This window comes from Bombus bifarius, unplaced genomic scaffold (genome assembly GCF_011952205.1).
Source record: "Bombus bifarius isolate JDL3187 unplaced genomic scaffold, Bbif_JDL3187 scf7180000007978, whole genome shotgun sequence".
NCBI lineage: Eukaryota > Metazoa > Arthropoda > Insecta > Hymenoptera > Apidae > Bombus > Bombus bifarius.
The window spans coordinates 4,013,192-4,025,698 of NW_022884363.1; the positions used below are offsets into that span (position 1 = coordinate 4,013,192).

Here is a 12,507-nt window from a genome sequence, read left to right on the forward strand (position 1 = left end):
GCCATTTAGAATTTGGGAAGAATATTACCTTCTCGAGGAGAAAGCGTAGATTTCTTTTATTCTCGTCTTTATTACCCTTCGCAGGGAAATCCGAAAAATCGATGTAGGAGAAATATTTCGAAAACTCACCCGTTGTACGGGTAGGTGGCGAAAGCGGCATCGTAAGGATGGTACACTGATGGATAAGGCCACGCTGCCGCGGCTCCTGCTCCAAGATTTTCCTTCAGATCGAGGCTAGCAGCCTGCAAGTAAAGCAATTATACTTGTTAATAACGTGTGGCAACGCCTCGCATGAGTAATTAACGCAACTAAAAAAGACCAATTCTTCGATGCGTGATTCGAGTCGTGATTCGTTCCAATCTGGAACGCATGCCCAATTGCAAAACGAACGGAACATAGTGGTACTATCTTTCGATGTAGAAATGCCGCTGGCCGATATCGTGTATCTTCCACTCGTGGAAGTCGACTAAAAAATCACGTGTATCACAGAACGTGTCCCAAAATGGAATTCTGTCAACGTTAAAACGTTCCTTTTAATTCTCAATTATGCTTATACTACTGGATCCTGGTACAAAAAAAAAGCATCTAACCAGTTTAACCAGCGGAAGTATCCACTTTTTTTTAAGGACGTGGCGGTTAATCGGCGCCTTCACGATCGATCTTCAATTCATCGACGATAATGAGAAAAATAGCTGGCAAAGCAGCGATAACAGTAATTAGAATCGATGTGTGCCGTTATTGTTTGTTTCTGTAACCCATAACCCCGATGGTTTGACTTCGTATACCAGCCGCATTTAAACCTCCATCAACCGGTAGAATAATAGAACCATAGAATTCTTCTCGCCCTTCGTTCCCCCTTCTGATTCCAAACGATTCGTTGTTCTTCTCCCCGACTTTTTCATATGCATTAGTCTTGCATTAACGACATTAATTATACATCGTGTTCGAACTGCGTAGCCATCGTTGGATTGGCGTAATTAGCACTCGAAAATAACGGGCGGTTCGAGTTCCTTGACCTAGGAAATTCACGCGCCCAATGTCGCGTTTATTTGAGACTCTTTGAAAACGTTGCTGCTCGACCCATGGAATTTCATGTGCTTAAACTGAACTTAAAAGCAAAGGAGATCTAGATTTCCGACGCACATGAATATTCTAAAACACAAACGTTTTGTCGTACATTGATAACGCTAATTTTCGCTCGTGACAATATTTTTCTTTTATTTTCATTTTAGCCCATCTTACTAACGTTTTACCGATATCTTCTATCGTAAATCTTACAAATGTTTCACGATTGTTGTAATATTTGCTTGTTCGAAACCTTCCAATTTCCTTTTCTACGGTTGTATTGACGAAAATATAAATACGTATAAAAATCGACCATCTGTTGTGTAAGTTTGAAATCAGTCACGAAGCAACTAGGAAATCACGATCGAAACGAACGATCTCATTAAAAACGGTGCTCGATAGGTGCAAGTAGAAGAGTCTCGAGAACATTAGCCACGAAGGTACCTCGAGTACGTGGTTCCGCGCAACCTGTGTGTGCAATCTGCTGCTCGGTTACGACGAGAGGCCACACTCTTATGCGCTTACCCCTTAAGCTCGATCATAAAGAGCGACGATAACAGGCCGGCCACGGCGACGGCTCGAACACGACAGTGTTCCACTGTTACGACAGGACGGATTCATAAATTTACGCTTCGCAGCTATTTTCTCCGTGTATGCGCTTTGTGTGTGGTCCGATAACCTCTCTCGGTCGGACGAATACACGCGATTGCCGATCCAAAGTCGCTATGCTTCTTCTCTCCTCCCATGCTCGCCTATATTAACATCACACTGTCCGGGATCTTTCGCTGCGATAACATCTCGATTATCGTTGAACGCTTCGCGAACGTGCATGCCAAATGAAAGCATCTTTCTTTCTCTCTCTCTCCTACCATTGGCGAAGAAAAACTTGCACGAGATTCGATATACGTTTACAATCCAACGCGTATAGTATCGTCGCGAGTTGGTCAATCCACGAGTTCGTTATCTCTCCGATGAAACTAGCGGTGATGTAAGATAAGCGGTAGATTCGTACGAACAATATTTTAACGAAGGTTAGACGCTGGTAGAAATTTATATTCTGGTAAGAAAAAGAAAAGAAACAAAGGATGAGAGGAAATATATAGTAAAAGATCAGGAAAATGTCGGCGATTGGGACTGATTACATTGATAGTAATGAAGACAAGAAGATCTTCGAACTGCCGTGGATGCAATGAAACGAACTTTTAAGGTTGGTGGTTGAAAGGGATGAAAAGTTGAACATCGAGCGCGACGTTTATTGCGCGAGAACAGTCGCTCGAGCCGTGATAGCATAATTAAACAATGCAGGGTGAAATCGGGAAAGTACGCACCAGTGAATGGATGGAGTACAGAGAATAATTTTACCCGATTGCCGATTTTGTACAATTCTCAGCTCTGTTATTCACCCATTGATATCCATTGTCACAAATAGTACTGGTAAAAATCATCTTGATTTCCTTTGTTTTAATAGATCCTTCGTTAAAACAAAAAAAAAAAAATAAAAAATGATAGAATTCTGTCATTCTCCATAAATTTTTAATTCTATAAAAAAATAATTTCAAACTTTGCCTAACCTAATACAAATAATAATCTTCAATGAAAAAAATGAAAAAAATCTAAATCTACTCACCGTAGGCGTGTAGAAAGGTGCCTGTTCGGCCCCCAGAGGCGGAAAATAGGCTGCCATGCCCTCGGAGGCGGCGGCGGCCGCCGCTGCCGCGTACGGCGCGCTGTACATGGAGAGCGCAGCAGGTAGCGCACCCAGGCGTTGATAACCGCCGAGAATCTCGTACTGACAGGAGCAGACGGTTTGACCCGTGAGCGGATCCGTGAAAATGGGTCTTCCGGTGTCGCAACACCGTCCGGTCGGCGTTGGGCCGCCGGTCGTCGGTGGCGGATGACCCTGCGACGGGCTGACCGACGTGGTTGGGCTACCTGGCGGCCTAACCACCGCGCTGGTCACCGCCATCCTCGCGTTCGATAGACCGGCAGCTACGCCCAGGGGATGATTCGTGGTGGTGCCCGCTACGCTGACCAGCGACGAACCGCCTGCGCTCAGGATCGTACCGGAGACCGGCGAGGCCGCAGAGGACGTCAGCGACGAGCTCACTGTCACAGGACACTGGTACAACAGATAGCATAATTTTTGATAAGATTGTATAATATATACGTAGTGTGTGATAGTATTATACAGATTACATAGATATATTTAGAAGAAATAAAAGGATGGTCGAGAAAGTACTCGCGTGATATTGATTAATTACTTAAGTTAGGAAAAGATAAATTCTGTTGTTGTTATCGGTATCATTAGCGATAAGAAGCGTGTGCAGAAATTATACAAGAGATCCCTGATTGATTTTTTTGTAATCGTCGTTACAGATATTAAATTATGAAACGTGATCACTAGGCTGATGCAATAATTAGGACGACAGTGTACGAAATTCATTTGACAGACGTATAAGAAAAAATTAACTTTTTCAGCGTTTTATCGATATATTGTGATATTCGACGAGAAATACGTATTTAGATAAAAAGACTTCTTAGCTTCGACTGAGATATGACGTATTATTATATTTACCAAACAACAGACGGCTACGTGATCGATCGTATACATGTCCAGCGCCCTGAACATTCGTCGGTACGTATCATAATCAAAACAGGAGATACATTCTTGACTAAAAATTGTTTGCATTGCCGCGTATCGGTTGCGAGCCACGCGTTAAAAGGGGGAAGGATAACTTGCGTATCTTCGCGAAAACAAGATGTTTCGCGTCTTTCGACAAAATCGTTCCGAAAACGCTGAGCTTAAACAACGACTCGTTACAACGCCACTGTTTGCTTGAAAATCCTCGACGACCGTCCTGCTCCTTTCTCTCGGTAAACAATCCAGAGTGGGAGAGTGCGTTTATGTTCCGTAGGTCACCCACTCTCCATGGATCCCTCTCTTTACCTTTTCTCGCGTTACACGCTAACTGCTCCTCTTTTTACCGCAATTTTTTATCGCGAGCTTAAAATTTACCTCCGTCTCTTGACCTACTCGCGGTCAGATTTACGCTCGACATTTGTCGTTTAAGCGACGGCGAACGACCGTGTACCAGGTGCTACGAACCGTCGTCCATTCGCGCCGCCATTAGCTGGTTACGAAATCGGGAAACTCGTAATCGTCGTGTTTTCACATTTGTAGACACTCGTTCGAAACTGCCATACGCGTCGAGACTTGCTTCTACGACCGTACGTACGCAACTGGGTACACATATGGGGAAGCATATTAACATAAAAAAAAGTTTGCTCAGGAGAGACTACCGGTATCACCGTCGAAGATTCGCTGACAACGTCAACGCCAGCATCACCGAGACTGGACGTTTTAATCGTTACTCGATCTCCAGCCGTGTTACACGTTCTCCGATTGCACGGATGCACGCGAAGTGGAGCAGGTCGCAAGCTTCCCATTTTGCTGCGCGCCAGAGCTCGTTAAGAACGAATTAATGGTGGTTGATCGCGGGAAAATTGATCGAACGGCGTTATGAAACCCGCCACGAGTTAACTGCGAACGATATCGTGTTCGGTTGCAAGTCCGGTTGGTTTAGCGTTTCTCGAAACGGACCGATGAATTCGTTGATACGCGAGTCCGTAGGTTAGATCGTTTGACCGGATAGAAAGACAGCCGATTCGTCGTGGAAACTATTACAAATTATTCCAACCGTTCGTCGAATTTTAGCAACTTCCGTAAGAACACGCGCATAATTTACTCGGCGTTATCTAAACACGCTAATAAACGATGTAACATTTCCATATTAATCGTGCGACTTTCTCTCAGAGCGAATTGTGTGTACGAAATATCCGAAACGTATCCGTTTAACCCGATATATCCGTGGCGCGCAGCCTCCAGGGAACCGAGGGACTTCCGTTAAACACACACCTGCCGACGCGATTGTTTCCGATTTACGAAACAATAAACGCCTCCGGTGGCACGTTCGACGCCGATAATCGGCGACAGGCAGAGCAACAACGGGAGAGCAGCTGCGCGAACGAACCACACCCAGAAAGAGAAAGAGAGAGAGAGAGAGAGTGAAAGAGAGAAACCACCACCCTAAAAGGACTTTTCCAGCAGCGCAGCGGCGTGAAAAGCCAGAGGAGCAACTGCTAAGTCTAAAGGTCTTGGACGCGCGCTCCCCCCTTTTCATCCTCGGGAAGGTAAACCGAAAATCAAGCCCGTACATAATACCAAGGCGTCCTCATTAATTCCATATCAAACAGCACGGCTAAATAGATTAGCGGGTTGAGTGGCTTTCGCGCGGCGGAGCCTAAACAAACCCCCTGCGTGTGGAACGTCCCTATTCGACCGCATCAATCCATCCATCCATCCATCCATCCATCCATCCATCGCCTCGTTTCGATGGCTCCGTAACATATTGCCGAAAGGCAGGACCGCGCGTGCATTGTATTGGGACGAAAAACGTGACCCGCCGCGCATTATGGCACCGAGAGAGTGGCGTTAATGCGTGTCCCGGTTACGCCGTTCTGTCTGACGCTTCCAACTGCCTGCCAGTATAACACTGTGATGGTCAGGATCCACGCAGCCGTGGCTGGAAATCGCGTTTGACAGGAAGGACAAAAGTATCTCGATCGAACTCGATAAAACTCGATACGCGCGTTGGAATACCCGGTTCGCCAAATACACATCGTCCCTTCTCTCTTTTTGATCATGCCGCGTTTCGAGCTACGGTTTTGCTAATACGCGCACGCGCGAATTGTAAGCTACAGGGGCTTACACCGGTTGATATTTTAATCGCGGTCGCGATGATCGAGCGACGCTCTATTTCGCGATTTATTTGCCGGTATTTGTCAATCGTTTTTGCTACAGTACGAATCAATTTTTATGGAGTCTGGTAAGAATTGTGAAAAGAATTTTGGTCCGCTCATACGTATACATAATGGCGTAGGTTAAACCTTAACTTTCATGAAGCAGACTGTTCTATGCTTATTGTTGTAAAAGCGGCATCGTATCTTTCTGTGACAGAGAACGAAATCACGATCTAATCATAAAAGTTAAAGGGACATACTTTCAAAAATTTGAATACCTGACGAAATTCAAATTCCCTAAATCTTAGCATGCACCGCTATGTTTTTCATCCCGCTATAGGTATGCTTCTATGGACAAGATTCGGTACGCCTGTGTATCGGGTAAAAGACAGAAGGTCGCAGGAGCCGCAGGAAGAGTGCATCGGGGCGGCAGATATACTGCGAGGCGGCTGTTCTCACCGGGAATCGTAAGAATCCTGTGAGAGGTCCTCGAGAGAAAAGCAGAGGACGGGAAGAATGCGCTTCGGGGCTCGGGATCGGGCATGGGGTTAAACGACGAAGCGTGTTGGCGAGTGTCCGGAGCCACGGACCATAATTCAGTGCTACGGTCCGAGAGGAGAAGAAGAAGCGGCCGCCAGTTCCTGAGTTACTCCACGCGATCGCATCGAACGAGAGAAGTGAGAGCCCGTGTGCAGCACTCTCGCAACCGTGTACACAGAACCGGCAACTATATCACACCTTGGAGCTCGTAGTCGCCAGATTCGCCTGGCTCTCGCCGCCTTTAAAGTAGCGTTCAAGGTAGCCGTGTCGTGGCTATAGAGCTGGAGAGTTCGTCGAAGCTGGCTACCACGAAGAGCGACAATTATTCGCGCGCCGAGGGATCGATATATCGAGGCATTAGCCCGATAGGATGGCTCGTTTGTTCCACGACGATGCTAATTGCTAGTGCCACGATTTCTCTCCGGGGCGCACGCAGCTCTTGGCCAAAGGAAAACGGAAGCTGCGACCACTGTCACGTATGGCAAGGATGCATTACGATACGATTACTGCACGACTCCAGCTACAGGTTCTATCGTAGCTGAACGTGTTGAGAACATGTGGAAAAAGAATTTTAGTGTTCGGTAGCTTGATGGCGACTAACATTTCTAGGTGTCAGCGCTGTAAATGTCTCGAACAAGGCAATTGGTAGCGTTAATAGTTTAGATAGAGGTGGAATGCCATAGTCGAGTTAAATCGTACGTAAGATTATCTACGAATTCCATAGAACGTCCTGTAGTAACGGAGCTTGTCCGATACCGTATATTTTCAATACTACGATAGTAGACTGTCAGATGATTATATTGAAGTAAAAAAGAGAGACAATTCTTCTAACGCGTCCTATGATACTGCAAAAGAATCGGGTTATTCTAACAAGTCCCCTGATACCAAAGCCACCAAGTATATATTTTCGGAAATTATCTGTATCGGCGTGAAATCACGCGAACGGGACGCAGAGGAACGGGAATGGTAAAAGAGGGGTTCGCGGAAGGCCCGAGATATCGGATGACACCTTGTGCGCGGCTTCGCAGAAAATTCTTCGCGATTCCGCTCATGGACAATGCCATTCTAAGCTCGGCATACCTGTGTCGGCGGGCCCCACGAAAAAGCGATATATCGTGCACGCGGGGCTGCGTAGACACTCGGATGGATGATCGATGGACGTCCGATCTCGGCTATGGAAAAAACTGGAAGTCCTCGGGTGGAAACGGTCGTCGAGAGAATGCTTGGCTACGCGATCGAGAGAAGGGCCTAGCAAACCAGTACATACACTCTACTCGGCTCTCCTCCTTCCTCTTGCTCTCGCCCAGCTCGATCCGTGCACATGGCCACGGGAGATCAGCCCTCGGTATACACGCGTTTTATGACGCGATTTATATGCACAATGTAACAGTCGCGTCGACGTGGGAACACGTAACGTCGCGATCTCGTGTCGTTCCTTTCTTCTGCTCGCCCCGACAAGAACTGTCCCTTCTCTTGGTTCCGCGGCGAGGAAAGATCATCGGGGACCGGGTCCGAAGGAAAGACACGCGATCGCGATGGTAGATTGACCAATGGCTTTTTTTGGCGGTGCACGCGGCGTGCGGATCGTCTCGCACCGCGCCGTGGCGAGGAACAGCAGCGCGGACGTGGCGCGCTCCTTCGAATTTATTGCGTATCCATATTCAGCGGGCAGATGGTTCGCTTTAACACGTTCATCGTCGCCATTCGTTGTTTCCGTGGAACGAGTACAGAGTGGGGCGGAAGCGTGGAAAAAGGGAAAAAGCAGAGGAAGGGAAGATGCTTGGACGAACGTGTCTCTCCGATATAAGCACGTTTTATCGATCGTTCTTTGAAAAACGTAGCACGCGATGCCGAGCCGCATATAACCGCCTCGGCGACTAATCGCATAGCAGAAAAAATTCGAGACCGCTGCGTGTGTTTTAAGAAATCGCGAGCACGCTGGCTGAGCAATCCTATTCGCGTGGAAAAAGCTAAAGAGCGAGAATACGAGTAGAAAGCGCGCGTTAGAACGAAGAATCGGATAGCGAGGATGAGCACACGGTACATAGAGGACCGATGCGCAGGAGCTGGATTCAGCAACGAACTACGTCGTGTTTCCACGATTTATAGATCCGAAAAGAGAATCGGTTATCCTGTGGACACAGATGCGCCGCTGTTTGCACACGAAGCATTTGTCACGCGTGTCCTGGCGAGAGAAAAGGGACCGGTCGAGAGATGATGCCCTCTTTGCAACGAGGCCCAACCGAGTCAATATTGACTCCAGGCCAGATTGATGGACCTTCTTCGCGTGTGTGTTTAGGCCTCGCAGCACTTACTTATGTTCCCACCCTGTTCTCGTTAGTCCCTGTTTAGTTCGCCCCTTGCTGTTTCGTTCGATCGTTCCGGGAAACCTACGTAAGATGCAAGATAGTAATGTATAGTAGGTTAACGTTGTCATAATTTTGATAGTTATTCTCGATTGAATGAGGACATGTTTGGTTAAGATTCGATTGAAATATTTGAAGTACATATGGAGAGAATCGTTTGAGAAACAGACAGAAACCAAACTGATCAACTTTATAAAGACTAATTGTTTGGTTAAATACGTATCCTGGTACTAAAATTGATTGTGATCGCACGTCTAATAAATGCACTTCCTGTAGATTGTTCGTGGAATTCTGAAATTTCGATTGTACCAAACCGAGTGTAACTTTAGAGTTCATTAAGAAACGCTTCGTAGAAAGTGCGATTATTTTATCAATAATCCGATCGCGTTTCGTTCGAACCGATTTCTGAGAACATCGATCCGCGAATTTTATTTATCGGCGTGCGTTTCGTATTATTATCGAACAAAACTTCCGCTTTGCTCCCGCTTTGCAATGGGGGCAGAATGAAAACACTAACCATTCATAATCACACCGAATTCGTCGATCACACCTCATTGACCAAAACGTTTGCGAAACCTTCAAACGGGTAAACACGTAACGAACAGCGCTCACGTACTTTCTTAGAATTCGATCCGCCAATTTCACTAATGAACGATGAAAAACCAATATTCGTGACAAAAATTATTTCAAAATATCGAAACTCGAAATGAAACAAATAGTCAATACATAAAACACGAGCAATCGTAAAATCGAGACATAAACAGGACAAAAAGAGAGCCAAAGTTCTTTTCTGAAAGCTCGCAAAGAAAGAACTTTTGAAATTCTCAAAATCGAACGATACGACACGAAAACTTCTGTAACCTAAAAGATGTGCCGATCCGTAGTGAAAGACGAAATCCCTGGGGAATCCCAGGGAAATCGTGGCACATCGAAAAGACAGGAAACCTGGTCGGTTTTGGTTCCTAGGACCCCGAATGTAAACGAAATCTGATAAACCGTGAAATCGTTCGTTCTCACGGGGTTTCACTGTGGCCGCATGTGCTGCGCGGTATCCGGTTAAATTAATTCGCTGCTCGTTACTAATCGGTACGCTCCTTCACACTCGTGGCTCTCGTATATAAGACGGTTGACTGGAGGAACGTTATCAAAACGTAAGATCGAGGCAAGGGGTTGCGAACGAACGGAGAGACAATCATGGTTCCCGAGCACGGAAGAAGGTTAAAGGGCGACGAGAAAGATTTGCACGCGTTTCGACAAAAGCGAGCAGACGAGGAACGAGCGGTCTTTGGTTCTGGACTCTCCGCAGGATCGCCATCTGACACCTAAGTTTCGCCGTAATGCGATTAACAGCGTGAGTGGCGTTATCAAAAGAGAACTCGCAACGATACAATAGCGCATCCGGCGTCATTTGCTAACACTGTCAGCCGAACGATACCGGTATACATCCGTCTCTACGCATTGTCGCACGATACTTTCGTCCTCGTTGGCATGATCGTATTCTCCGTGCCGGTATACCTAGGCACCTCGATCTCTATTAAACATACACACACGTAGTCGAGCCAGGCTATTAAGCGATACCGAGGCTTATCGCTCGGAAAAAAGTTACTTTGTAATCTCAAAGCAACGTGTTAGATGTTGCGTTGCGAGAAACAAAACTCGAAACTCGAGCTCGAGACACTCTTCCTGCGACTAGTCTGTGATCTGTTTTTCACGCCTCGCTTTCGATCCTGTCTCCTTCTCTAGCGAAGACCGAATCGAGTCTTGTCTCTGTGCAGAGTCAGAGTTATGTGGTATCAATAGGACGCCGACAGGTCGAGCCGCGGGTACCCAACCGCCAAACACTAGAGGACTACGACGACAACGAGTCTGTCTGTCTAACTCGCTAGCGGTCGAATATACGAGCGATCGATATAAATACCGCACCTAGCGAGACTCCCTCTACGTCTAAGGCAGGGACTACTGGACATAGCTGGAAACCCCAGGCAGGCGAACAAGTGGTGGCAAAAGGAACACGAGGACCCCAGATTCGTTTCGCTTACAAGCTCAATAAGAAGTCGCGCCCCATACGAGTGTTCATCCAAGCTACTCGAACGTTACAGCTTGGATGAACACTCGTATGGAGCGCAACTTCGTACTGAGCTTGTAAGCGAAACGAATCTGGGATCCTCGTGTGTTCCTTTGCCACCACTTGTTCTCGCCTCCCTCGGGTTTCGAGCTATGTCCGGTAGTCCCTGCCTTAGACGTAGAGGGAGTCTCGCTAGGTGCGGTATTTATATCGATCGCTCGTATATTCGACCGCTAGCGAGTTATACAGACAGACTCGTTGTCGTCGTAGCCCTCTAGTGTTGGCGGTTGGTAAACGCGGCTCGACCTGTCGGCGTCCTATTGATATCGATCCGCCACAGTTATCTAAATGTATACCTCGATAAGGAAATTTTTTTTTTATTTGCTTGTATAGTGTAGGTTTACCCTATGAAAGGTGTGGATTTTTTATCTTCGAGATATAGTTACACGTTTATTAATAATACTAGTTACGATTTCTTAATACATTGTTAGATATTCTTTGTTTGTGTATAAGTTCCTTCAACGATGACGAAGAACCAATGACATTAGGTAGAGCACATATTATAACAATCTCTTTGACTTCACTTTACTTCTGAAGACAATTTTGCGTTTTTTAAGAAAAAAATGGGAGCACTATTCCAAAGGAGGTACACAGTCTGCACCTAAACGTCTCTAACAACATCAATTACCAGGAAATCTACTCTGTTCTCGAGAGCGAGTTTCGCGTACTTCGACTAACAACCACGTGGCTATTCCACCATACAAGTTACTAGCTGGCAAGGGAAAAAATTCGTCCCAACACGAATTGGAACTGACTGCAATGTTCGCGGACTGCTAAGGGTTAAACGATCTCGGAATACAGAGAGACAGACGGGGAAACCGCTGAAACAGGAAAGTCACGGGACACCGAATTCGTAATGGTTCGTTTACAAGCAGCCCCGCGGAATTTATTGCACTGCACGCGATACACACACACACACATACGCAGAGATCGGTGGTCGCGAACCAATGATTTATACCGTGAGAAAGATTAGGCATTCGCGGCTGAACCCTTCTTTCGCGCGGGTACCACTACCGTTACACGCGCGTGGAAAACGTGTGCTCACGTCTCTGCTTGGATAAAATAGCAACGACTCCTGTAACGACAATTTCAATAAATTATCCAGCTGCCGCGCGCGCGAACGATCAGAGATCTGCGGCGCGTCTCGCCTTCCCTCGAACGCTTCCAACACCGATTACACACCGATCTTTCTACCTCAGAACTTAGCATTCTCTCTCTTTGGCTTCCGTAGAATCTGCATCGACGTCTCCCATCCCCGAGCAACGAGAAATCCATGGAACGACGTTTCTCTCAGTAAAAACTGATCGAACATTTGCGTCCTCACGGAAGGAGGATCCCATTGTTCGATGGACGTTCTTAGACCGGGAAGATTCTGTCGGTGGATTTTCATCGGTAACAGGGTTACTCTGGTAAGGATGTTTCATTATAGGTAGGTTTCTGCGGTTCATTCGACCGAATTATTTTACAGTAACGTCGATGCAGTGATAGGGTTTTTTGTTTTCAAGAGATAAAGTTAGGATGAAGAGAAGTACGAGAGGCTTCGATATTGATGAACTCACACATAGTTGGGGAAGGGATTGGTGTTTTCGTATCCGGGAATCATTAAGTTGT

General features: G+C 46.4%; 1 protein-coding gene across 1 annotated transcript in view; it reads right to left on the minus strand.

Moving 5' to 3' along the window:
• Positions 1–12,507, minus strand: part of LOC117204435 (iroquois-class homeodomain protein IRX-6) — a 35,280-nt gene that overhangs the window by 13,564 nt on the left and 9,209 nt on the right. The window contains exons 2-3 of the mRNA XM_033441834.1: positions 2,693–3,184; positions 130–242 (exon numbers count right to left, since the gene is read on the minus strand). Of these exons, the coding sequence (XP_033297725.1) occupies positions 130–242; positions 2,693–3,184 (605 nt within the window). The remainder of the gene's footprint in view (positions 1–129; positions 243–2,692; positions 3,185–12,507) is intronic.